This window comes from Equus przewalskii, chromosome 1 (assembly GCF_037783145.1).
Source record: "Equus przewalskii isolate Varuska chromosome 1, EquPr2, whole genome shotgun sequence".
Taxonomy (NCBI): Eukaryota; Metazoa; Chordata; class Mammalia; order Perissodactyla; family Equidae; genus Equus; species Equus przewalskii.
Window position 1 is genome coordinate 95,220,949 of NC_091831.1, and position 26,315 is coordinate 95,247,263.

The 26,315-nt window shown below is 47.9% G+C and overlaps 1 protein-coding gene across 6 annotated transcripts in view; it reads left to right on the forward strand.

Moving 5' to 3' along the window:
* NTRK3 (neurotrophic receptor tyrosine kinase 3) overlaps positions 1-26,315 on the forward strand; it is a 361,677-nt gene that overhangs the window by 117,324 nt on the left and 218,038 nt on the right. For all 6 annotated transcript variants that reach the window (XM_070618143.1, XM_070618148.1, XM_070618149.1 and 3 more), the window contains exons 9-11: positions 4,991-5,014; positions 6,474-6,535; positions 7,349-7,451. In XM_070618143.1, coding sequence (XP_070474244.1) covers positions 4,991-5,014; positions 6,474-6,535; positions 7,349-7,451 — 189 coding nt within the window. The remainder of the gene's footprint in view (positions 1-4,990; positions 5,015-6,473; positions 6,536-7,348; positions 7,452-26,315) is intronic.

The window sequence follows — 26,315 nt, forward strand, 5'->3', positions numbered from 1 at the left end:
ATCAATGGATGATGAAAAGGCAGTGACAGGGAAAAGGGGCCGGTCGTGTCAAGTGACAAAATGTCTAAATGTTCAGGAGAGTAAATTATCTAGGAGAGCAGGCAGTAAACCTCTCTCCTCCTGAGCCTTGGAGATAAAGGCGGTCTGGATTCCTGCTCTTCTCCTCTGATGTGGGGGTGGGGGACATCGTATTGATCATAGCTACCCCTCTCTGGCTCCCGGGCAGCAGAACATAGAGGTTAAGAATAAGCTTTCTGAAATCAGACAGACTGAGGTGCAAATCTCATCTGTGGCACTACCAGATGGGTGGCCTGGGCTCCTGGAATGGGGCTCAGTACCTGGTTGGCACACAGCAAAGGACAATCACTCTCTGTGCCTCTGGTTCTCCATCTGTGAAATGGGAGTGATCACAAGAGCTCCTGCCTAAACCGCCATGAGGATTCCACGAAGTGACGTGTGCCAAGGGTTTAGTTCTGTGTCTTCAAAGCTTCAGCAGCTGTTGGCTGTTAGGTCCTAGGATTCCTTGGGTGGAGAGAGATGCGTTCAGGAGCTCTAGAGCCAGGCATCAAGATCTTCTCAAGCTAGTAAGCTCTAAGTCTCGGGGCGGTTTCGTCTGGGGTAGTGGTTGTGCAGCCACATTGCCAGGTTCAGATTCTCTCTCAGTCGCTCGTCAGCCTCTGTGCTCTCAGGCAAATCCCTCAATCCCCTGTTTCTACCTCAAAGGTGTGGTACAGATTAATTCACATACAATGGATTAATCCACCTACAGTATTTACAACCATGTTTGGCATGGAGTAAGCACAGAATTACGGTTTGTTTTTAATTTTTTTTAAAGAATATCTAAGGGTGACTGGAAGGGGATCTGTTTTGGGGGGAAAACAGAGATCTGAAGATGGGGGTCTCCTTTCCTCCTGTTCATGGGCCTGAGACCCCTGGGAGAGATTTGATTAGAATGAATATATTTAAGGGAGCAGCCTGCAAACGCAGAGGCTTCCTTCAGTAAGGATTTTCTCAGGGTAGGACCTTAAAATGAAAATGTTCTAGAAAATGTGCATGCTGTACAAATGTTGGTATTTTCTTCTCCATTTCCAGAGAAACGCTAGAACATTTAGCGTGGCATTCAGCCTTGGTGTAGGAGGCCCCTGGAAGGATTGATTAGGGAGATTTGTTCTAGAAGCATGAAGCTGAATCCTCTTTAGTGTTCTAGGACCTCAGAGGGCCTGTCAGAAGGGATCTGAGTGTGAGAGTGGGAAGCTATGAGGAATTAGGGATCCGAGTGTCAGGAGGGGAGGGGCGGGGGTGGCTGAGGACCGTGTCAAGGTGGGAGGTGTCCTGGAAGCCTCTAGTCTGCGGGAGAGTGTGGAGCTGGGGACCCTTAGATGATGATGTGATAGAAGGAGGAATGTTGCCAAGGGGTGTGTGTGTGTGTGTGTGCACGCACACACACACACACACATGTGTAACAAATATCTGGGAAGACTTGCCAAAATATTTAGGAATAAGTGAGCTGCCATAGCTCTGGAGCAGCCTTCCCCCTCCCTCCTCACGTCTAAAGCCAGGGCACCTCTTCTCATCATCACTTCTCGGTCCTCCTCTCTCTGTTGGACACAAGCTGTGTCTCTCTCTCTTCTCCCTTCTCTGGACCCCACTGGATTTTCCCATAGGGCACTTCTGGGGGAGTTTGGGGACTGGAGGAGACCGTTGTCTCCATTGCCCAGTCCTGGTTCATGTACAGATAGCGCCTTGGCATACTGGTCCAGTGGTCCTCCCAGCCTACTGGTGGAGGTCAGAGGTGGGGATGATTCCTGGGTACCATCCTCTTCCAGTGCAAACGTCTGAGTCCCCCGCACGGGTTAGAGAGGACCCAGAGTTCTCCCTGTCCCAGGGCTCATGGGCTTCCTGGATGCATCAGGGTTTGCAGGCTCTAGCACAGGAGCTAAGCATGCATGCAGACTAGGAGATTACAGGGTTCACAGACTCGGCCAAAGCATTTGGCAGATGTGAGAATATTCTCTAATAAATGGGAGCCTTATGAGAAATATGCAAATCAGTGTAAACTACGAATCGATCTGGCACCTCTCTTTTCTCGGGCTCTGAAGCCAAGGCTAGAACTCCCTCTCTGCCATCTTCCCCCCAAATCAGGCATTTGTTCACCTGAAGTTTAGAAGAGGGTGGTGGCATGAAGGCCTGCTCAGGAATTTAGAGAACGCTCTGCTGCTGTCCCCCAAAACAACGCAAAATGGACAAAAACAAGCAGCCTATCAACAGTGCATTTACTGTAAACGGGACTTGCTCTGAAGTCCTGTGCATGATGCTTTCACAGATAGCATCCTTTTCCCCACAGAGGGAGAAGAATATTTTCTGCTTCCTACTTCACAGAGCTGTGATTATGATGACTGTGGGGGCTCAGCCAAGGACCTGGTCAACAGGAGACCCAGAATGAATGAAGAAATGAATGAATGGATGGTTCTTACTTTTCAGGGTGTGGTAGGCTTGTGGCAGGAAAAGGTGTAGTATAATGCGGTGATTCTCAAGGGGACCAGCAGCATCAGCATCAGCTGAAAGCTGCTTAGAAATATCAATTCTCATGACCCACCCCGGACGTCCTGAATCAGAAACTCTGGGGTGAGGACCGATACCCTATGTGTTGTTTTATTTTTAATTTTTAAAGATTTCATTTTGAAATAGTTTGCAATTTATATGAAAAAGTGACAAAACAGTATAAAGAAGTCCTCACATCCTTCACCTCGACATAACCACAATACAATGATTGAAATCAGGCTGTTAACATTGATACAGCACTATCATTGCACCTACAGGCTTTATTTAAATCGTTTCGGTTGTCCCACTGCTGTGCTTTCCTTCTCTAGGATCCAGCCCAGGGTTGTACATTGCAGTTAGCTACTGCGTCACTTTGGTCTCTGTAAATCTGGGACAGTTCCTCAGCCTGTCTTTGTTTTTCACGATCTGTGCACTTTCTAAGAATATTCACTAGTTATTTTGTAGACTGTCCTACAATTTGAGTTTGCCTGGTGTTTTCTCGTGATTAAATTCCAGTTATGCCTTTTGGGCCAGAACTCCACAGAAGTGGTGCTGGGCCCTTTCAGGACATCTTATCAGGGGACACTTGATGTCCTTACATCTCGTTACTGGTGATGTTAACTTTATCGCTTGCTCAGGCTGGTGTCTGCCAGCTTTCTCCACTGCAAAGTGATTATTTTTCTCTTTGTGATTAATAAGTATAATGTTTTGAAACTTTGTAAATATCTTGTTTCTTATTCCATCACACATTAATTTTAGCATTCATTGATAATTCTTGCCTGAAACAATGATTACTGTGGTATTTGTCAATGGCGACTTTTCTATTTCCCTCATTCCTTCTACATTTATTAATTGAAATTCTACTGTAAGGAAGAGCTTTCTCTTCTCCCACTTATTTACTAAATTACTTATTTATATTGGTGTGGACTCATGGATATTATTTTTTTTTTGGTCCTATGGCTTGTAATCCATGTGTTAGTTTGCTAAGACTGCCATAAGAAAGGACCAGAAACGAGGTGGCTTAAACAACAGAAATCTATTTTCTATCTGGAGGTTAGAAGTCTGAGATCAAGGTGTGGGCAGGGTTGGTTCCTTCTGAGCCCTCTCTCCTTGGTTTGTAGGCGGTCGTCTGCTCCCTGTGTTTCCACGTGGTCATCTCCCGTGTGTGTGTGTGTGTGTGTGTGCGTGTGTGGCTTAATCTCCTCTTTTTATAAGAACACCAGTCATATTCAATTAGTGCCCACCCTAATGACTTCATTTTAACTTAATTACCTCTTTAAAGACCCTATGCCACATACGGTCATATTCTAAACTACTGGGGGTTAGGACTTCAACATATGAATTTTGTGCAGATCTAATTCAGCCCGTAACAATCCATGACTATCATTTCATTATTTATTTTGTTGCCCAAACTGTCCCACATTTGGCCATTGGAAACTCTTTCACGTTGGCTCCTGTGTCCTTTCTCCATGCCCCCATTAATTTTTGAGCACTTTCTTACTTTCTAGTACCACAAGATGGTCCAGGCACATCTTGTACTTTCTTTGCCACAGCCTGAAATTATACATTTCTCCAAGGAGCCCTCGTTTCTTTTATTGGAGAAGGGTAGTGATCACCCTCTAGATGATTCCCGTGCATGCTAAAGTTTGAGGATCTCTGACAGAGTGGATAAGAGCCAGACTTGGGTTTGAGTCCAGCTCTATCCCTTCTTAGACGAGTGAGATTTGATTAGTTACTTAATCTCTATGAGCCTGTTTCCTTATCTGTTAAATGGGGCTTGTGCTACCTACCTCCTAGGATGGCTGTAAGGATTGAGTGATGTATTCGCTAGAGCATTTAGCACAGCCCCTGGATCATAATCACTGTCTAATAATGCCAAGCTTTCATTATTAGGTGACCCATCTCTAGAGGCCAAAGATCAAATGTCACATTTTCATCTGGGGGCTGAGCAGGTTCTGGAGGAATTCCCAAGAAACATGTCAATGACTTACTAGAATAAACTTTACATATGGATCTGAGGAATTTTGTCTTGAGATCATAGCTGGCATTTTTAAGAAAGGTCTGGGGAAGCCTACGCTGAAACATCTCTTCTTGACTCTAATGTCCCACCAAGATGCCCAGAACTCTGGGTACCCAGAGAAAGGAGGACTGTGGGACAGACATGGCGTCTAGGTTTAATCCCCCATCTCAGTTTGGTTTCTAGTCCCCAGGTGGGCCAGGCCGTCTCCCTTGAAATCAGCAGCTTCATGTCTTATTTATTCTTCATTTGGAAGACCACTTCCTGAAGAGGTAGTATAGCGTGAGGGTGGGGCGACAGGCCAAGGATTTTAGTTTTCAGTTGCTGGGGTACCAGGGGATCCTGATCAGTGGGGGATGTCGTTAGGAAGATACAGTGCATCTGTCCTGGGTTTTATTACATTTGTTAATTGTCTCTTTGTCTTTTTTGCAGAGAGCACGGATAACTTTGTCTCTAGTAAGTTTGCTTTACCTTTTGCTTTGAAACTGATTTATTCTGATACTTTTGGTAACTTTGGGATCCAAATAGCCCTCTTTCATATGCCAGCACCATCCCCAGACCCACAGCAGCTGAGAGCATCTGAGTGAACTATGAAAGGAACTGGAGAGTAGAAATTCTCCTTGGGTGGCCGCTCTGTGCCTCAGTTTCCCCCAGGGAGCTTTCTAGGGTCTGACCATGTGGTGAGTCTTCTTTCCTGGATGGAAAGGGGTCATGTCAGGAAGGATGTGGAGTTTCACATGCCCTGGTAGGCTCTTGTTTGATCATCTCAGTTGTTTGTGAGGAGAGAATGTGGAGTCTCCATGCTTGCTAATATTTCTCACCTGCTCCAAGGCCCCCAGAATTTGGCTTGGACTCACCTCATCTAGAGCTGTGATTTACGAGGTCTCCTGATAGGCTCGTGTGTCCTCAAATGGGATTATTGAGGCTCAGTTTATAAGCAGTTTGGGGCTAGGCAGTTTGGAGCTAGACAATGACAAAAGGATTTTGATGGCTTGCTCACGGGCTGTGGGAAAACCCAAAACCCATATTTATTCCTTTTCTTTTTCTCCCCCATGAGAAGATCACAGCAGTAGTTGCTGCCGTTTCTACCCCCTGTGTGGCCTGAGATAGTAGACAGTCCTGTTTAGGGGACCCCTTGCTGTTTGGCACCGATGTAAATATCACCTGTGATTCCTTTATTTGTCCTCAGTCCTAGAGGACTTGTCATCTCACAGAATGTCCTTCCAGAGAATTCTGAATTGGGGCCATCTCTCACTAAGGAGGTGATTTTAGATGGAGGACAAACTGATACTTCCCTTTCCATCCAGGTTTTGCTGGGAAAAGCTGGTGTTTTCTGGTCAGATGAAATTGCTGCTTAACTTGAGCCGCCATTGTGTTCTGAAATCCACGTTAGGGAATGGACAGTGAGTTGTTTATGGGGCCACGGGCCTCCTGGACTCACTGATGGGTGAAGAGGGAAAGAGGAAAGAGCTGGAAACAGGCAATGGAGTGCTCACAACAGAGAGTAGCAGAGCATCAGCAACAGCTGCCGTCACCAACAAAATGTGCTGAATCCAGACCCTGGCCGGGATCCCAAAGCATTTTTCTCCTCTTTTCTATCCAGTAGCTCATGGCCCATGTTGCCCAGGTGTCATGATTTACTCTAGGATGGGATAGGAAGATGGGAATGAAAGTCCTTTATTCCTTCTGAAGCCTGCCCTTGGGCTGTCAGCACTGGCTGGGCGGCTGGACAGGGACCTGGTCTCTGGGGACCCCTGCAAAGTGGGTGGGGGGGTCAGGCAGTAAGAGTCTGGCTTTAAAGGAATGTTCTCCAGCAAGAACTCTCGAGGGGGCATGGGAGTCAGAGGGGGACTGTGGCTGAGCCTCCCGTAGCCAGTAAGCTAACCACCTTCCTCCTTCTCTGTTTGGTTTTCAGTCTACGAAAGCCCCACACCTCCTATCACTGTGACCCACAAGCCAGAGGAAGACACTTTTGGGGTGAGTCCCTTCTTGGTCAAGAGGAAGGTGTTTACTGCTGCAGTCATTTTCAGACTTCCTTTGAGTAGCTAACTTTCCCAAATACTGCCTTACTTGGAACCCCAGTAAGAAGCCGTGATGAATGACCTCTTTTCAGGTGGTTGAAACCTTCCTTGTTTGATGAGAATAATTCATTGTTTGAAGAAGTCTTTGAGGATGTGCTCCCAGCCTTAGGGTCTGGAAGAGAACAGTCTGAAAATCCCCACTCTGGTGTGCACCTGGCTGGGCCTGATTCAAAGCGGTGTCTAACTGTACCATCCTTTTACAAAAGTCCAAGTTATCTGGAGCATCTCCTTGGGTGGGTTTTTCAAGCTGCCTCCCCCTGCCTGGCTCTCAGAGCCTGAGATTTCTCTGGGGAGGGGAGCAAGGGGGTCTTTTTAGAGACCAGATCTCCTAGAAGCTCCTGGATAAGAATATTATATAAAGAGTTTCAATGTGAAGAAGCAGAATTTGCTTGCTAATTAAAACAACAAAACAACATATAGAAGCCTTTCTAGGCTTTCTCTTGCATCTCTTGGGATGGCCCCCAGAGGAGAGGGGCTCAGAACACTGAATCACAGAACTTTCTCTAATCAAGCTGGGTAATTTATTTTTTTAATGTTCTTAGGGTCTCATAAATGACTTTTTCTAAAGACTTCACTCAGTGGCAAAGTTCTGAGAGGGCTACAGTTGCCCCTGCAGTAGGACTGTTCTAACTTGGGCACACACGTTACCTTGTCTGGCTCTCGGGTTATCTGTGACTGTTCTCGACTTTCTGTGTTTGCCTCTTCACAGGTGTCCATAGCTGTTGGACTTGCTGCTTTTGCCTGCGTCCTGTTGGTGGTTCTCTTTATCATGATCAACAAGTATGGTCGACGGTCCAAATTTGGAATGAAGGGTAAGGTGGGATTTTCATTTGCAAGGATCTCATGGGGGAGACATGGTGGCTTTTGATTACACGATGCTGTTTTAATCTCCCTTTGCTCTCTGAGAGGGCCTCTGGTAGCAGACTTAAGTGGTCCTGGAGGAGAATCCTGTCTACACTTTTATTATTGGTTAATGATGGATTGAAGGCAGTGTTGGTATCTGTGGGGACCAAACTGTGAACCATCTGGTTTTGCTGTGATGGCTGAAAACGCTGCTTAGCTGGGCTGGTGCAATGAGGATAATCTGAGGAGGAAATTGGATTTGAGAACAAATGAAGAGGACTTGAGTTTCTTTTCATTTTTGGTGGGTAAAGGGACTCCTTGTTTGAGTAACTTGGTTTTTCTCTTGTCTGCACCCATCCTTGGAGTTGTGATGAGAAGGAAGTAGTGTAGCTAGACGTAGGATGGTGGACTCTGGCATTGAAAAGTTGCCCATGCAGTGGTATGACAGCATGTAGCTCTACACAGAGTCCTAGAATGGATGCCAGGAGCCACAAGATTGCTAAATCTGCTGGACAGCTTCCATGACACAGAGCACTCAACCTCATTATGGCCAGTGTAGAGTATAGGATATGGCTCTTCTTGGGTGGGGGGAGTAACACCAAAGGGGTTAACATGGTTAATTAGCATCCATCTGCCTGGTCCCAGGGATGGATCTGACCAAACGGCTCAAGGGAGGCTGGGTACCACTTCCCAAACAGCAACGTGAATTTCAAGATATACTCCCAGATGGGGTTTCCACTTATGGCTGATGTTAGGTAGGAGATGGTGAAAGTTTCAACAAGCCATTAGGTTGCTGAGCTAGGATTCAGGTTGAGATCTTCCAGTGAGATTATGGGATGCAAAAAGATGAATTTCTGTGGCTCCTACACATTAGCTGGTATCTGTGGTGAAGGTTCTGACCTTGGGGCTCAAGGACTGAAGGAGAGTCTGCATGAGATTCACAGGGACAGTGGTCCCTGAACTTATATGCGGATGTTTGAGTGTCTGCACATGGTGGTGGTGGTGGGAACTGGTTTGTGGATTTTATTATATTCTCCAAAGATTCTGTGATTCCCCTAAAAGTTTAGAGCACTGATATACAGCAAGAGATATCTACAGAAGAACAGAAGGGCAGAAGACATGGGCCGACTGCTGGCTTCCCAGAAGCTTCTGCCTCTGCACTCTCTGTCTGCTCTTAATTAAACTGAACAAGTCCCAGAAAGGCAGGCCCGATTTTCTTGAATCACATGAAATATTTTGACAAAGAGAAATACGTGTGCAGGCAAATTATAAAGAAGGGATAGAAGTTTGGCCCGAAACCAGATGACTTAAACACGATCAGACCACTGTTAGGCACCTTGATTAGAGATGTTTTATCTGCCAATACTCCCCTGTGCCAAACAGGGCTTCACAAGTTTGGAAGATGAATGACCGCTGAGCGAGCTCTGAGCCATTAATCTCAGCATAATCTTTGGGCTCCTGGCTGTGAGGACTGGCTGTAATCTTGTGCAAAGTTGTCCTACCAAGGGAGGGACCTTCTTAGGTTTTTCTCCTTCCACCTGAGAAAACATCAGGACCTCGACCAAAAGGAAGAACGGGGCCTCATTGCTCTCTGCGGAGGAGGCGTGCCACCAGCTGAGACCCTGCGACATGCTTGGCAGCACTGTGAGAGCAGATTTTCCCTATTAATTGTCATCCGGTCCCTGGAACACTGTGTCCCCATGTTGGATGCATTAGGCAGCACCCAGGGCAGAGCCTTTCCCTCAGCTGTCCTCGGAGCCTCTCCCAGCCCCCGCTCCCCTCTCCTGGGCTGAGCTGCCTTCTTTAGCCCTGCCTGGGCCAGGGGACCATGTCCCCATAGGTGCAAATGAAATAGCCCCTGTTCTAAAGTCAGGCTACCTAAAGGAGTTCGGCTCAAGTTAGAGGCAAGATGAGATCGCGTATCCATGGCTGACGTGTTTAGAATTAAGTCTGCCTCTCTCGGATCTTTATTAGGCCTGATTGTGTTTAGGTCTCATCTTAGGATGGAGAAGCAAATGCCCCAGGCTGCATGCACCCTTGATCTTTTACTGCTAATGGGCGTCCCACGCCAGGAAAGAGAATGAAGGTGTGGGTACCGGAAGTCCCCAATTCGGACTCAGGCAAATCTCCATCTCTTCATACCCATCCCATCCTCAGCTTTGAATTTTCAAATTTGGGTTAGAATCTGTGATGCCACTTAATTGCTCTCTGTTTTAAGCAGGGTTATTTAACTTCTCGCAGCCTCTGTTTCCTTGGCTTCAAAATGGGAATGATACCGCCTACCCATCGGGTTGCTGTGAGTGTTGAGATCTGTGTGTGCTGTTGGCACATAAAAGGCGCCCCATGGTTGGACTTTTCTCCTTCTTTTCTTTGTGTATAAGTCTTTCCAGTATCTTTTTGTTGTCCTTCCATGAAGGGTTACCTTTCCAAGACTCAGTCATGCCCTCTTTTGTCCCACATAATATTTAGTAGAAATTTGCTTTTCTTCTACGCTAATCCCAGTGCATTATCATTATTTTGCTCACACATCATCTGTCTGTCCTGCTAGCCCAGGAGCCACTTGGCAGAAGCCACGGATCACTCAGCTTTGTACGTCAGACTTCGCACAGCGTTTGACAAATCCTTGTTGAACTTAGAAATGAATGACTTTATTTAAAAAAAGTACAGCTGGTAAATCAATAATGGGCTAGTTAGGACTGATTTCGAAATCCAAGGTGTCTGGGCAGTGGAAATAGAATGGGGATGATGGGGAGAAACTCATAAATAATTCCCATCATCCGCATCTGAGGGCCTGGATCACAGCGTGAGGATGAGGGGGAATTACGAATATGATCTTTACTTCCTTCTGCAAAGTAAGAAAATGTAGAAAAATATGAAGATTATTACGACAAATACTCATATTCCCACCATTCATAGCAAGCAATACATTATATATATATATATATATATATATATATATATATATATGTTTGTTTTCTTTTCTTTGTTTTTTACAGGTCACCAATTGCATTTATTTGCAGACATCTAGAAAACAATCAAAAGTCTATATATCTGTATGTATTGATCTTATTAATAAATTGCATTTGGGCAAGAGAACTTGTGCCACAACAGTTTTAACCAGCCTGATTAAAGCCAGCAGCACTCCCAAGAGTGGTCACAGATATGCACAGTATGTGAAGAAATACGTACATATATATGTATGCATATTTATGTATACATATGTGTGTACATTTACGAAATGCATTACTTTAGGTGTGTTTTAATTTACAGACATGTTTATCCTCCTAGTCTCCTTCTGCATCTTGCTTTACGTACTTATGTGTCAGCGATCTCTCCACATTGATGTGGGTAGACATCCTACTGGACGCCTATATGACGGGAGATGAGTATATTGACTGGATTTTATAAAAATGAACTGAAAAATGAATGAAAATGCATTGTCTCAAACACCTCTTTCCTTTTACCAACTGCCATCTTGTTGATTACAGTTTTGGCTTGGGGAGGGGTCACCTTAGGATATGAGCTCATCTTCTCTTGGAATCACGAAGCTTTCAAAATGGTTCTGAGCAGATGGTGGGTGTTTCTTTGGGCTCTTGAGGAAGCCCAATGCCTTAGAGCTGCAGGGGTGATCTTTAAAGCATTTGGTGTGGCGTGAGCACTGACCAGTCAGTACAGAGCCGCCCCCTGCCTGGAGGCTCCCGCTGCGCTAGGCATTAACTCTGATGGCTGGATCGTGGAGTGTTTGGGAGCTGGACGCTTGGGAGAGTCAGGGCAGGGGCCATTTATTGAGAGGTTCAGAAATACATAAAAATATTTCAGTCTTTTAACAAATTTTATTGTGCTAGTGCATCCTGGGCCCGGAAGTGATATGGTTCAGAATTTATACCAAGCTCGTCCTCACAAATTATTTTTAAATTAGACATCAGAAGACCGTGACAATGAGCTAGCTGGGCTCTCCAGCCTCTGTATTTACAGATGAAGAAACGGAGCTCAGAAAAGGCAGTGACTTGCTCTGGTTTCATAGTCTGGTTAGGCCTAGTGGGGTCTAGAACGCCCGCCTTGCAGTCCCACCCACTTTTCATGGCAATGCAAATGACCTGACTCCTTGGTCTTGGCTGCCCGGTCATGAAGATCCACAGTGCACCTGCCATCTTTATTTCATGTGGCTGTTAGAACAATGACCAGGTAAAACATGCTAGTATGTCTTTAAGCAATAAAACGTGCCCTGTAGTTTTCAAATAAGGTGAGTGTTGTTGTTATTTAATGGAGAAAAATAAACGTGTGGGGTTTTTGCAGCCTAGAAAAAGAGCGTACATTATTTGGACTCTTACCTTGTAACTACCTTGTAAGTATCTTTAAATACTTCTAGATTAGAGATACTGCGGGTTTGAATGCTGTCCCACTTGAACGGGGCTTTCAAAAATGCCTCTTATTAGTCCCCTTTTCTCAACCTGGGACACACCTGGCCTGGGGAAAGATGGGAACTGATGCGGGAGTCTTGCTTCCCAGGCTGAGAGGACTTCCTTTGTTCTGGACACGTTGGAAACCACATGGCAAGGCAGCGGAAGCCAGAAGGCTGGGAAGAAAGGGAGGCAAGACTGCTGCTTGGGCTTCCTGTGATATCTTAAGTGCTTCGTCAGCTCCCCCTTGCTTTACATGCTAATGGTTGGATGTGGGCTGGTGCCTCTGATGGTCCTGTGGACGGGCACGCCAGGACTGTTCTGCTATGAATTAGCGTCAGCTAACAGGCACTCAAAGTGGTTGCCTATTTGATTCTGATTGGGAGTTATTAACATTTTTCCCATAAACAGATGGTAACTGTCCTCTGAGTGGATTATAGAATCACCCCAGGGTCTTGATTTGGAGGGACTGGCTCCTGCCAAAAGATCTTGGGAGCTGCTGCCCACCTTGGATGGCCTTGTTGTCCCTCTGGTTCAACTGCTTGGTTAAATGGAATGATGAGACTTGGGGAGGAGTCAGTCCTGCTCTCTCTCCTAACCTTGGAACATTGGACTGAGAAGGGTTTGTTCCAGCTGGATGGAAGTAGGGCTGGGAGGGATCTCAGAGTCCTAAGGTTTGATGGTTTAACTGGCATTTCTTCCTCAGCTGGAATAAAGGGTCCCTGTGTCTATGGTCACGAGCACAGAGCAGGGGGAATTGATGCCACGAGAATGGTGTAGAGATAAATAGAAACTTCTGAGACTAATGCAAGGGGACCTGGACCCTGGTTGAGGGCACTGCCATGCCATTGATAACACAGCTTCTTTTGCTCTGAGAAATACACTTACGTAACCTCTATTTAACAGGGGTCAGAAGCCAAGAGCAGTGTGAGGCAGAAGTGAAACTGGGTGAAGGACCTGAGTTTCCTGACTTCCTGAAATATGTCCATTCTTTCGTGTTGCTTGTTTTTCTTTCTAAACTTCTTTTTTATATCTTCTCCTCTGAATTGAGGTATGCATGGGAGGAAGGTCCCTCTGGCCCCTGCAATGAGCCTGGACTTGAGATTGCTGGTGGAAGATGACTCTGAACCTACTTTTTTTTAATTTTTATTATTTTTTTATTTTTTTTTTAAAGATTTTATTTTTTCCTTTTTCTCCCCAAAGCCCCCCAGTACATAGTTGTATATTTCTCATTGTGGGTTCTTCTAGTTGTGGTATGTGGGACGCTGCCTCAGCGTGGTTTGATGAGCAGTGCCATGTCCGCGCCCAGGATTCGAACAAACGAAACACTGGGCAGCCTGCAGCGGAGCGCGCGAACTTAACCACTCGGCCACGGGGCCAGCCCCGACTCTGAACCTACTTTGAGAGTGGCTTCTGGATTCATTTCATGTATTGTTCTCCTCAGGTCCTTGTATTCTCCTAACAAACGTTCACGGGCTCTTTCCCTCTTTTCAGACTCCTTGGCAGATCCCGTGGCCCGAAAGAACACTCCTAGCGTTTGTTGGAGGCTAAATTAAATAGCTTAGGTGTGTGGCCAGTCCACAGGCAGGACGTAAATTAATTAAATCCAGGAGCCTCTGCTTCCCGTCTTCTGCTGTAGATTCACTGAGAGTTTCTGGCTACAGATGAAGCCCTGCCCTGCTGGGTGACTGAGTTCTAGAACGTGGTGCCCCAGGGCTTTGAGAAGAAGGCTGGAAGGCAGTGTGTGTTTTTCTGGCATGCCTTTGCTGCCCTATCTTTGTGGGAACGTTGCAGGTGTGCATGAGTGGTCGGTCCTAGACGTCCCTGCACTGTCGCCATTGGTCCCGTTAAGGCTGGACTTCTCTGTTCCTCTCCCTTAGGGTTCCAGGGAACCAGCTGGTCTCCAGTTCTGCCTCTTCTATTTGAAGGAAATCCCTGGAAATAGAGTCTGATACAAAATGTTTCTCTTCTGTGGCTACCTACTAGCTGGCTGTTCATGGCCGGCTCCTGCATCCTGTTCAGCAGGGCCAAGGATGGCCAGTATGCTTGGCTCCATAGCCAAAGCAATTGCCTCTCTGATTCATTTGATTTTGGCAGCAGAACACAGTTCTCACTAATCCATCTTGTTGCAGTTGGTTTCTGCAGGGTTAACAGCCCTTTGATACCTCAGTTTAGGAGTTCTCAACATTTTGTCCCCTGCTCCACGTGTGACAGATGACAGTCACATGCCTTACACACTCCTGCAGGTGTAACCAGGCTTTTGGATGAACACTGGCCCTCCCCTAGCAGTAGTTTCACACCTAAGACAAATATATCAGAAAAGGAGTTGGCAAAAGGGATTTTTAAAACTAGGAGTAAAATCAAATCCTTACTAATTTTTATTCTTAAAAAATTTACAAACTTTAGTATTTTATTATTCATCGAAAGTCTTGGTGACACGCTTCCTCCTTGATCCAGACATCCTTCTGCATCATGGCACCAGGATGGATCACCAAGAGTGGAGGGGGCTGCCGACCTGGGCTTCTCACGATGTTCTTTGCCTAACGTGGTTTTTGCTCCTGCAAAGTCAAGCGCCTTCTACAGAATCCCCTCATCTTCTCCTAGCACATTCTTTCCATCTCTCCATCTTCTGCTGTGGGTCCTGGGGCCTGTCACTTGCCCAGAGAAGCGTGCCCATGGGCTTTGGCTAACGAGAAACTTCCACGTGGCTGCAGTGCCCGAGCCGTGTTTACGCCGTCTGTTCTCCCAGGAACTCCGCCGAGGCTTGAGGGTGTCAAAGACTGGCCCTCGAAACTGCAGGCAGCAGAGCAGAGAGATCAGAACAACTGCTGATCAGGAAACAGGATTGTGGACTAAGGAGAAAAACCACACACTGGGAACAATAACGAACAAGCCAGCGGCCACAAATCCCCAGCCCCAGCACCTTCTCACTCCGCTGCCCTGCGTGCTGTGCATTTATCCCGGGGATGAACTGAAGGACGTGGTCAAGGGGCATGCCGCAGGAGGGGGAACTGCTTCTCTCGCCGGCTGCTGCTCAGCGACCACGCGTATTTGCCACCTGCACCAAGCCCAGAGCATCCAGAGGAAGAGAGGAGGAACCTCCGGTTGGTCAGTCCCTGGCTCTTTCATGCAGATGGCCAGCAACACCCCCTCCTTCTCCCTTTCTTGACACCCAGTACGTTTAGTTTAGTGAAGGATTCACCAGGTCCCTCTGGCGCATGCCCCTTCTTTTTTCTCTTGTATTCATTCTGCTTGCACAAGCCAGAGACGGATTTGCTGGCATCCACAGACCAGTCTCCAAGCCAGCTTCCCCGCTCACAGGACCGGCTCCCTGATTTGTGGGACCCAGTGCAAAATGCTCAAAAAGTATTAGAACTTTGGGCCAGCTACAGCAGAGCATCATACCCCAAGCACAGGGCTCTTCGGAGCTCCGCTCCCTGAATGCAAACTCCAGCATGGTTTCGGGCCATAGGGTCTTATCTTCTCCTGAAGGGTGATGACGGAAACAGATATTTCTGTGCTGCCTTTTTAGAGAGAAACTGGGATTTGAGGTAAAGACAAGAATGCCAGCTGATGTTTCACTTCTAATCATAGTAGGGGAAGAGAATAGGGAGCACTGAACATTTATTGAGCACCTACTGTGTGCCACATGCCTAGTATATCTTATAACGTTTAATCTTCGTAGGTGGCCCTTCTCCCCATGCTGAAGGTGAGAGAGCTGCTCAGAGTGGTTAAACTGCCCAATGTCATGTGGCTGGAAGTAGGAAAACCAGGTTTTAAATGAGGTCACTCTAAATCAGCGGCTCTCAATCTTAGCGGCACATTGCAATCACCTGGTAAAGTTATATTACTCCCTAAGCCCAGGCTGCACCTCGGACCATAAAATCAGATTCTAGAGGTGAAACCCAGGCATGGGCTTGCTTTTTTTAAACTCCGTGAGTGATTTCCACTGTGTAGCCAGGGTTGAGAACCAGCAGTGTAAACCCGAGAGGCAGCTGCGTGACCACTAGTTGCCCAGGTCACGTCTGCAGTCTGCAGACCAGCTGATCGATCACCTGGGGAGCTTGGGGAATATACAGATGCCTGGGGTTCACCCCACGCCCGTTGGGTCAGACCTGGGGTGAAGTGGGGGACAAGCTGTCTCTCTAGGTGATTCTGATGGTCACTAAAGTTTAGGACCCACCGTCCTATTCCTGCACAGAGACAATGATAATAATATGGCCAGTGCTTCTCAAATTTTCACGAGCAAATGAATCTTGGAGGATGCTGAGGATCTGGTGAAAATACACATTCTCATGGAACAGGTCTGGAGAAGGGCTGAGCATCAGCATCTCTCATAAGCTTCCAGAGGATGCTGCTCCATGGCCCACAGTGTGAGTAAGAAGGGACTAAGCCACTGGTGAACACCTCGGGGTTGTGACTTGGGACTTAGGTCACATCTCTGCTTTCCTTTGCTTCCTGTGTGCCATTAGCAAAATCAGCCTGCCTCAAAGACCTCCTCTGCTGGCTGGAATAATGTTACTGTAAGATTACAAAATATAACCAGTACTTCTAAGGCGTTTTGGTTCTCCCCTCTTTGGGTAAATAAGCTTCTCCTCTTTCCTAAAGCAGCTTCTGTAGCGGCTTCCTTGGTTCAAACCAGTCTGCCACCTCCTTCCACACAAAGGCACTTGTAGGGCCCCCCGCCTTGTCTGTTGACCTCAATGACCAGTGTGAGGTCGATCGACACTGACATCCCCATCAGAGAGAGGTGGGAGCAGAGTCCGAGAGAGGTCGGCAGTCAGTGAGCAGGCCAGCATTCCCAGCCCAGAGTTCCTCTCCTCTTCTAGAAACTTCCATATCCTGTTTGTCTTTCTCCTACGGCTGATCTTGAACATAATGTTCAAGGGGCTATAGGAAATCTGAGAAGCTTGGGCTGGCAGACCCTGGAATGGATCAGGGCCAGTTTGTGCACAGAGGAGGCCCCATGGGTTAAGTTGGTGGTCATCCGGGCTCAGAGACGCTGCCCTTGGAGACTGGAATTACTTCCTCCTCAGTCCTGCTGTTCCCGCAGTCAGTATCTGCACTGGATGCCTGCCCTGCCCTCCGGTTTTCTGTGGAATGAGAGTTGCATAGTTGGCCACAGACTGGAACAGTTTATCAGTCCCAGAAACACTGAGCCTGTCTACCTGACAGGCATCTGGAGTTCCAAGCAGCCTCCTATGCTGCCGCAGCCATGCAAACCTGTTCCCAGGCAGGGGGCAAAGGATGCCAGTGTCTGTCCGCCTGCCAGCAGCGCCTGACATGAAGCCCGGAGCAGGGTGCCCAGGGGGTGCCAGGAACTGCCTTGAAAAGTGAATTCTTCCAAATAAATTGAGTTCAGTGTGTTGGTCTTTGGACCAGTGGCAGGGGTGCCCAGGGGCACCCCATTGTTGCCTTGGCCTCAGGAAAAGCAGGCAGGATTTAAGCGCTGTTATTACATGTGAGAATGGCTCCAGCAGCCCCAGCGCCTGCCCGGGCTGGCTTTGCAGGGGGAGATGCCTGTCTGGTTGGACCCTGTGTGGAAGTGGCAGCCTTCTGGGGAGAAGCACTGACAGAATGAGGGGCCATCCAAGAGAAGGAGAGGAGGGACACTCCCGTGTGCTGTTGCTGAGTATGTGGATTGGGGCAGCCTTTCTGGAAGGTGGTTTGGCAGTTTCTGTTAAAGGGCTAAAATCATGAAAAGTCTGTGTCCCAGTAACCCCACTTCTGAGAACTGAACCTGAGGTAGCAATCACAAATGGCTACCCATACTTAGGTGTATGGACGCTGCTCTCACGGTGACATACAGTCACCTTGAGAAATCAGGAATTGCTTAAATATCTGACAAAAGTGGCTAGTTAAGCACATTAGGGTCCCTACATACGATGTGATTCAATGCAGACGTTAAAAATGACAATTATTATAAGTAGATTTTTAATATTTCTGAAAGGATACACATGCACAGAGTAAGAAAGCCCCATAGTGTAAAAGATAACGCAGTGAACCGTCGGCCTCAGTCTCTGCCTGGTTTCCTGCTCCTGGGGAACCGCCATGTAGGGGATCTTGCCTAGGGAGAGATGCTGTGTTCTCCAAGGATAGATGCTTCCCTGTTGCTTTTGTACAAATGCCGGCTCCTACTCACGTTGTTCTGCACCATGTTATTTTGGCTAACAATCTATCTTTGAGATTATTTCCTATCAATTTATAGAGATCTACTGCATTCTTTTATCCCCCAGCTTTACTGAGATGTAATTGACATGTACCATTATGTAAGTTTAAGGTGTACAGCCGGATGATTTGATACATGTATATATTTACTGCATTCTGTTTTTTACAGTTGCATGTCAAGAATGATATTTTAAAGCAGTATTTATTGATATGTGAAAATGTTAACAATATATTTCCGAGTGAGTAAAGACAGCAAGCAGTTTCCAATTTGTTTTTGTTGTAAAAGAAAGAGACACTATTTTCATAAATATACCTAGGAAAAATCCCGGGACCATGTAGACTTACAGGTCAGAGTGTAAGCAGTAGTTATCTTTGGGTGATGGGATTGTAGATGGTTTTTTATTTCATCTTTTGTGATTTTGTTTTCTTTGGCTTCCAAGTTTTCTGCATTGAATCTTAAAACAAAAACAAAGCAGGAAGCTGCTGCTGGGGGGCGGGCTCCACTTCCTACTGGATACGGCATGAGGAAGCACTCCCCACCAGGCTCCATCTGCCCCTTCATGGGGACAACCTGGGCTCTGGTGTCACTTAGGTTTGCTGGCTGCACAGACCAGGGCTCCTCAAAATGTCTCCTCGGGCCTCTTGCATCAGAATCATTGATGGTGGCAGGGGCTAATTCAAATGCAGATCCCTGGGCCACATCTCCTGAATTCAGTTCTCTGGTGGCAGGCCCTGGGAATTTGTATTTTTAAAAACCACTCTAGGGCTGGCCCCATGGCTGAGTGGTTAAGTTTGAAAAAAAACACAGACAGCATGTAAATGAATGGGCCTGGCTGTGTTCCAATAAAACTTTATTTACAAAAAAAGAGCAATAGACTGGATTTGGCCTGTGGGCCATTGTTTCAGACCCCTGGTGTAGATTGACTTAGTACCCTAAAAAATTAATCATAACATGGAGGAACCTGCCAAGAGCTCCTTGTATTTGAAGAAGCAGATCATATTATAAGTAGTGACCATTAATAGAGTGCTTATTATATGCCAGGCACTTTTCAGACACAAGCTACACCTTAAAACAACTCTGCACAGTAGCGATTGTCTGTATTATCCTGGCACGGCAATTGAAAGACACGAAGGGATTAGCCCAAGATCACATGGTCAGTGATGTCTGAATGCAAAGCTGGGGAGGAAAGTTGTAATGCTGCAGTCCTATTTCTGTCTAGCCTTTGGGAAAGAATGCTTGCAAAATCTGTTCCCAGGGCCTCAGATGTCCCCAAGTCCCTCTAAGTTCCCAGGCCAAGGGGTAATAGCCAGGGCCGTGCACTTGGGGGTGGTACAGGTCCTGGGATTGCTCTGTATCTCACAGACGCCTCAGCCGAGTGGGATCCTGAGCAGTTTTGGGGTCTGCCAGGTCCTGTGGGCATCTGGAGACTTTCCTGTGGCCTGTCCTCGATGACCAGGCAAGTTTCCAGATGGCCAGTGATAACTGTTCACCCCGCTAGGAGTCCATGGACATAGCATGGTACCTAACCAGTTGGCAACAGGGCTGAACAAGAGTAACAGTGGTGGTGGCCGGCAGACTGCACCCTTTTGCTATCTAGGCCATTGCCTTCCTCCTCCCTTCTCCCTATTCCAGGCTGCCTGAGCCTCAACCACTTCCCTGACTCAAAGGAAAGCAAAATCTCAGCTGGGGTCAGCCTCTGAGGCTGGCGGGTCAGCCTGATGTCTTTGCCAGGCAGCAATATGGGTGGGTCGGTACCCTCTGAGGTTATTCTTATAAAAATACCATGAGCTACGATCTAGAGAGAGCCTAGTTTGCCTTGAGATCTTGGCTCATTACATAAAATCTTGAAGGCTTGGCTTACTCCTTGGGTTAACTGAGATAACGTACATAAAACAGAAACCATCACCTAGAAACTGGTACCCAGAGCATGTAACAGCTCAACCAATTAGTAGATAACTATATAATTATTCCCCTTATTCTGACTCTAATCAGGAGTCCTCTGAGGTGGATATTATCATCCCGATTTTTACAGATGAGAAAAATGGGATTCTGAGAACCCTAGTAGGGTCATCGAGTCTGACTCCAAATCTGCATGCTCTTAGCCGTGATTGCGCATTTGAAAGTCAGGCTGGAAGGGGCTTCTGGGCTGGTGGGAGCCTTGGAGGGCTCCCATCCCAGGGAGCTGCAGAAAGTCTTTTATTGACAGATAGTCATGTATTTCCCTCCATCATCTGACAGCCTCCTGCCCACTCACAGATCTGTGGCGAACTCCCTAAGCTAACAGCTCCGTACTTTTCTCTTCTCAGTTAATAAGCTGCTTTTCCTCTTTAGGTGGACACTTGGCTGCAGGTTAATGGGGCCTTTTGTGGACCTGGTCCTGGCCCTTTAATCTGCACCTCAACTCCTTTCTTCTGTCTCTTCCTCTGTCTCTCCAAGTACATGATAACTCCAGAAACACTGTAGCACACCCTGGCAGGAACCCCATTTCCAGATTCCACCTGAGGTAGTGACTTCTAGCTGCTTCCCTTGGGAGGGCTTGGCCCGGGTATGGAGAGGTGGCTGGGACAGGTGAGAAGCAGCAGTTTCCTTTGAGGCCTCGGCCGCCATGCCGCAAACTGTGCTCAGGGTGAGCCCCCCATCATTTTTGTCCCAGTGAAGATCCTGGAAGCCAGAGACTTAGGAGGCATTCTTGGCACCTTCCTCTCCTTCTCCTGTAGGGCCACCCCTGCCCACTCTGGGACAGCCCCAGTCCTGTCCGTGTCACCTGCTAAAGAGTTCTTGAAGCTGCCCCTGTCTCTGTACACTGCCACCCCGCCATCTCTCCAGGCTCCGTCTCAACTTTCTAATCAGACCTCCACATCCCTCTGGCCTGAGCCTTCTCATGTGTTTTCTCCGCTGCAGTCAAAGTCCCAGAGTTGGACTTTGCAGTGGAAGTTTGCTTGGGGCCCACTCCATGCTCCAGACTCTACAGGCTCCCCCTGCTCTTAGGAGAAATGTAAACCCCCCTGACATGGCAGCCCAGGCCTGGCATGGTCTGGCCCCTCCTGCATCCCCAGCCTCATCTTGCTATGGGATTTCCATGCCTGCCTTTCCTCTGCTTCTCCAATGTTCCACACTCCCTAAGACTACAGGGTGCCTCTGCCTGGACTGCCTCAAAGGGTCCCCACTCCGTAGCTTCATGAGTTCCCAGCTCCTCTTCTTTCTTTTTCAGCTCAATCTTCACTCCCTCAAGCAGGCCTGCCCTGGCCCCCCAGAGCCGGGGCGGGGGGTGGGAAGGCCCTGTGATTGGCCTTCACAGCATCATGTACCTTCCTTCCCTAGCACCTTGCACAGTTGCTCAAGGAATGTTTGATGATTGCTTGCCTCTTCCAGTAGACTGACCACGTTGGGCTTGCTTACACAGCATTAGTGATGCCGGCAGACTGCCTAAGGCAGAGGGCTGCATGGGTGTCCTCTGGCCACCTTGAGCTTGGCGCCTGAAGGGCTGGAGCCTGGAGCTCCTCCCCTGACCACCAGCACTCCCAGTTTTGCTAGTACTGTGATGGGGCACGTGGTCTGGGATGTTTTCCTTTGGTGCCTGTTGACTGCCTGTAAGATAGAGATGGGAACATTCTCCAGCCAACATCTCTTCCCGTGCATGGCGTCCCTCCTCCCGCCCCCCCCCGGTGTCCTGTGGACAGGAAAATTCTAGGACGGAGCTGCCTTTCCCTAAGGTCACACCGTGTTCATATGGCCCTCTTTCTCCCTCGCTGTCTCCTCCTTTACCCACCGCCTGGTGCAGAATCGGGCCAATCCTATGGCTCCTTCTGGAATCCACACCACTAAGATTTCTTCCCTGGCTGTGCTCCTGGTGCTCGTTACAGCTCAGAGTCAGACAGACCTGGGATCAAATCCCCATTCCGCTGCTTGGGAGCCATGGCACTTATGGTGACTGATGAGTGGTTCTGGGCCTCCACTTCTTCAGCTGACAAATGAGGGGGATAATCCTTACTATACAGGGTTTTATGAGAATTAAATGAAATTATGGATAGAAAGCAATTAGCTTAGTCCCTGGCCGTGTAGTAATCACTCAATTAATGTGGTGAGGGGAGAAATGGTTATGACTTTTGCTCCATTCCGACAACCTGTGAGTAATCCACGGGTCCCGTTATGGCTGTGGTTTGCAGCCTTGGTCCTACGGTAGGACCTGGGGATCTTTAAAAAATTCCAGTGCTTGGGCTGCTCCCCAGACCTATTAAAGCCGACTCTCAGTGGACGGGATCCAGACAGCAGTAGTTTCTAAAGCTGCTCAGGTGATTTCAATGGGCTGCCAAAGTCATGAGGCTGTGTTACGGCCTCCCCTGCCTCTCTCTGACAGAGCACCAACCCCTTGGGACATAAGGGAGTGGGAGGGATGGAGGAATGAGGACATGGCAGGGAACGCTTCCATTTGTTGGGCCTCTGCCATGTGTCAGACACCGTGCTTGGCAGTTTATTAACGTATTCCCGTTTGGTTTTCACCATGAACTTGTGGTACACAAATTGTTGTCTCTGTTTCTCATATGAGCTTCAGGAAGGATGAATGACTTGCTTGATGGTAGGCATCAGCTGGCTTAAGGATGAAGGACCAAGAGACAAGGGTGGGGCCGGGGCACTCTCTCCTTTCCTTTCGATCCCTTCCCTCCCTCCTTCAGCACGCTCCTTCAGTGAGGAACTGCGCACTCCAGGTTTCACCATCCTCTGTGTGGGGGCCGGCTGCCGCACCTGTCCGCCTGCAGTGTTTAACGACCCAGCCCACTTGCTGCTCTTGGGGGCCCTCACCAGTGATCTGCCACCTGTTCTTCCACGCGCCATCGGTCGTGCTGTTTGCTTAACGGAGAGATTTCAGTGCCTCGCAAAGGCTCCCTGTGGATAGGGGGGAAGCACTTGCTGACTAGAAATGGGAGCCTTGTTGTTGTTTTGCATTTCGTTGCCATCAATTTCCAGGCGGTCTACTGGGTTGGGTAGGAGGTGGGGCAGGCGTGGAGAGGAGGAATTCTTTCTTGCCTGACTGTATGGGTAGATCAGAGGGAGAATTCTCAGATTCAGAGCTTCTCAAACGTTCCCGTGAATGTACAGCCCTAGGGGATCTTGTTAAAATGCAGATTCTGACTGGGTAGGTCTGGGGTAGGGCCTGAGAGGCTGCTTTCTCACAAGCTCCCGGGTGCCGCCGATTCTAGCGGTCTGCCAGCCGCACTTGGCTTCGCAAGGCTCTAGCCTCCAGTAAGGAACACCCAAGTCTATTTTTTGATGCCTGCAATTTTTATTTTGGGAAGTGTCATGGATGGTTTAGAAATCTGGGTTCTAGCCCTGGCTTTACTTTAATTTGTCTTTGGATATTTTCTGAGCTTCCCTTTTCTCCTCCATAATAGGAAGGGTTTGAATTAAGTGGCTTCCAAGGTCCCTTCTAGTTGTGACAGTCTGTGATTCTGTCGGTGGATGGGAGTAGGAGGTGAGTGTAGGTTAGAGGGAGCATAGAGTAAGGAGGATGAGAACTAGTGGGAGGTGGGAGGTGAGAGGAGTGTCCATTGCGTAAACTGGCTCTTCCTTTTGGATCACCAGGTCTGAATCATGAGAGGTCAGAGGTGGAGGGAGATGGGCAATGAACTTTCTTATGTGCTGTGTGTCCAAGAGCCCATGGTGGACTCTGAACTCCTGGCAGGGAGAGGCAGTGGGTCTTACTTCTTAACTCACATACTTGACTTCCCTGAATAAGAGGAGTGTATTTGGGGACATCTCCTATTCTCAAGGTCCCATGGAGGGCCCTCTCTGTGCTGGCATAGGTCTAGGCACTGGGGGATGAGGACCTCAGTAAGATACGCTATTTATCCTTAACAAGCACAGAATGTAAGAGAATGGTGTATTTTTCAGAACCTGGAGTCTTGCCCTTTCTTTCAGATTGGAATCCTTCTATCTGATCCATCAGTCCCTCCATCCCTCTATCTGACCTGTGTGCCCACCAACTGGGATCTCTGCCTGTGGGCTGCTGGCAGATTCTCCTGATGCCATGATGGTGAGCCCCTCGGGCCTACCCTTGCTTCCTGCCGCTACATCTGTAGGATGCTACCTACTCTCTGCACTGGGATCCTCCACCGGTCGCTCTTGGGGTGTCCCCGTTGCTTACCCTCTTCATCTCATTGATCTGTTGGATACCCGGGTTCTGACCACTTCCAGTCTGGCCTCTCCCACTGCCAGCTGGGACTCAGTGATGATATAGGCCTTTATTTGGTGAGTTCAGGTCCGACATTATCTGACATTTCCATTTCACCATTTCCTACAGAAATTTTGTACATGGGCAGGCTTTATCCATCCCTCCCAGCTAGACATGTCCATCTGTAAGTGGATAGACTTGGACTTCTTCTCTGTGATTGCTCTTGGCAGACCTGAGATGGGCCATGGTGGGGTGAGGGAGGCCAAGGAGGGCCTTTGGAGCTGGTTCTTGCCTCTGCCCGGCTTTCCCTAGGGAGCCTGTGAAGCTCGTGGACAGAGTCCTGGTGTGGGTGGAGTGGCCGCCATTGCCTCTCCCATCCTTCTAGACTAACAAAGTCTTTGAAACAGGGGATCCCAGCCATACGGTAGCCCCAGGAAGACTCATACGTTTATTTTTATTTTGTATTTTATATACTTATTTTTATATAAGGAGTAAAACTCCATCATAGAAAATCTAGAAAATTCTGAAAATAAACCCCACATAGTAATCCCATTATTCAGCAGTTACCACTGTGAGCATAACGCACGTGAATGCATGTACATGCGCATGCGCACACACATCTGTGTAACCATCCATCTAGACCTGTGTCTATCTTCACATATCTGTTTGACACATATATTTAAATGAAAATAGTCTCGAACAGTTCTTTGACTATTTTTTTCACTAAACAATATTTCTCAAACATTTTTCCACGTCATTCGATAGATCCATCTCTTTAGCTTTTGCGTTGCTCTGCAAAGCTTATTCTTCTTTCTTGCTTGCTTTCTTCTTTTCACATTGCTTGTATATCACACCATTTCATTTGGTTAATTTAGGATTTAATTCGTTTGCCCCGAGGCTATGTGGCAAAGGGGCAAAGGGCACATCTATAAAATGTGAATGAGTGTAAGAAAGACATAGGCCATGCTGTCCAGCTTCTTGGCCCCTCTCCGCTCCCTCTGTGAGTGTTTTCAGCCTGGCTTTGTTCAGGAACGTCAGGTATGAGAGGCTTGGCAGAAGCCAACCTAACCTTTTTCTGTCTGCAGTGAAGCAGCGGCCGCATCAATCAGCAATTATGGATCCCCTACTGTGGGGTGTTTCAAAGGCCTTGAGGGACACAGCTCATCTGTGAGCAGAAACCACTGTGGAAGCTGCGAAGAACTCCAATGAAATATGTAATCTGAACAGCAGACCCCTTAATCACCTTAATCATATGCATCTCCACACACCAGCAAATGCTGTAGGGTGGGATGGGGGCAGCAGGAGGCAGTGGCTGTGGGCCCAAGCTCTGGGCTGAGACAGGAAGTAGAGTCCTAGACTTGACCCTTCCTTTGCTTCTTGGGCGAGTCACTCAGACTCTCTCAACCTCAGTTGTCCTTATTTGTAAAAGTGAATGAATAGTGCCCGCTGGATAGCGTTTTGGGAGCATTAACTGGGATTGCATAGGAAGCGCCCAGCACAGTGACTCGCATGTGGTCGGTGCCCAGAAAGTGGCCGCTGGCATATTTTTAGGGACCTCATAGGTGAGAGAAAGGCAGTCCTTCCCTGTGTGTGTGTGTGTGTGTGTATTTCCACTCGTGAGGTCCCTTTCTTCTGATGAACTTAAAGTGCTCCATGGAGTTATTTTTATTCAACCTCTGTGTGAAGCCCGGAGAAAAGATACAGCTCTGCTCTTATTTTACAGAAAGATAAATTCAGACCCAGAGAAGCAGCAGGCTGTCAGGGCTCTGGAAAGAGTATCAGACAAGTAGGAAGGAGGCGCAGGTTCTCCTGCCTCTGGTAATGAAGGGCTGTGTGGCCTGGGGCAGTCAGCTGTTCTCTCTGATCCTCCATTTCCATGACTTAGAATGAGCCAACCGGTTAGGCCACCTCATCGCTAAGGCCTGTCTCAAGCCCAGCCCTCCATGACTCCAAGGTGGTGGTGGCTCTGTCGATGGCCCCTCCTTGAGTGTCCCCTGTAGGTGGACATTTCTGAGGCATTAAGCATGGACAGTACCCAGTAGGGCCATGGCAGTTGCCTGGACTTGGCAATTTCCAGAATACTCTGGGGAAGCCG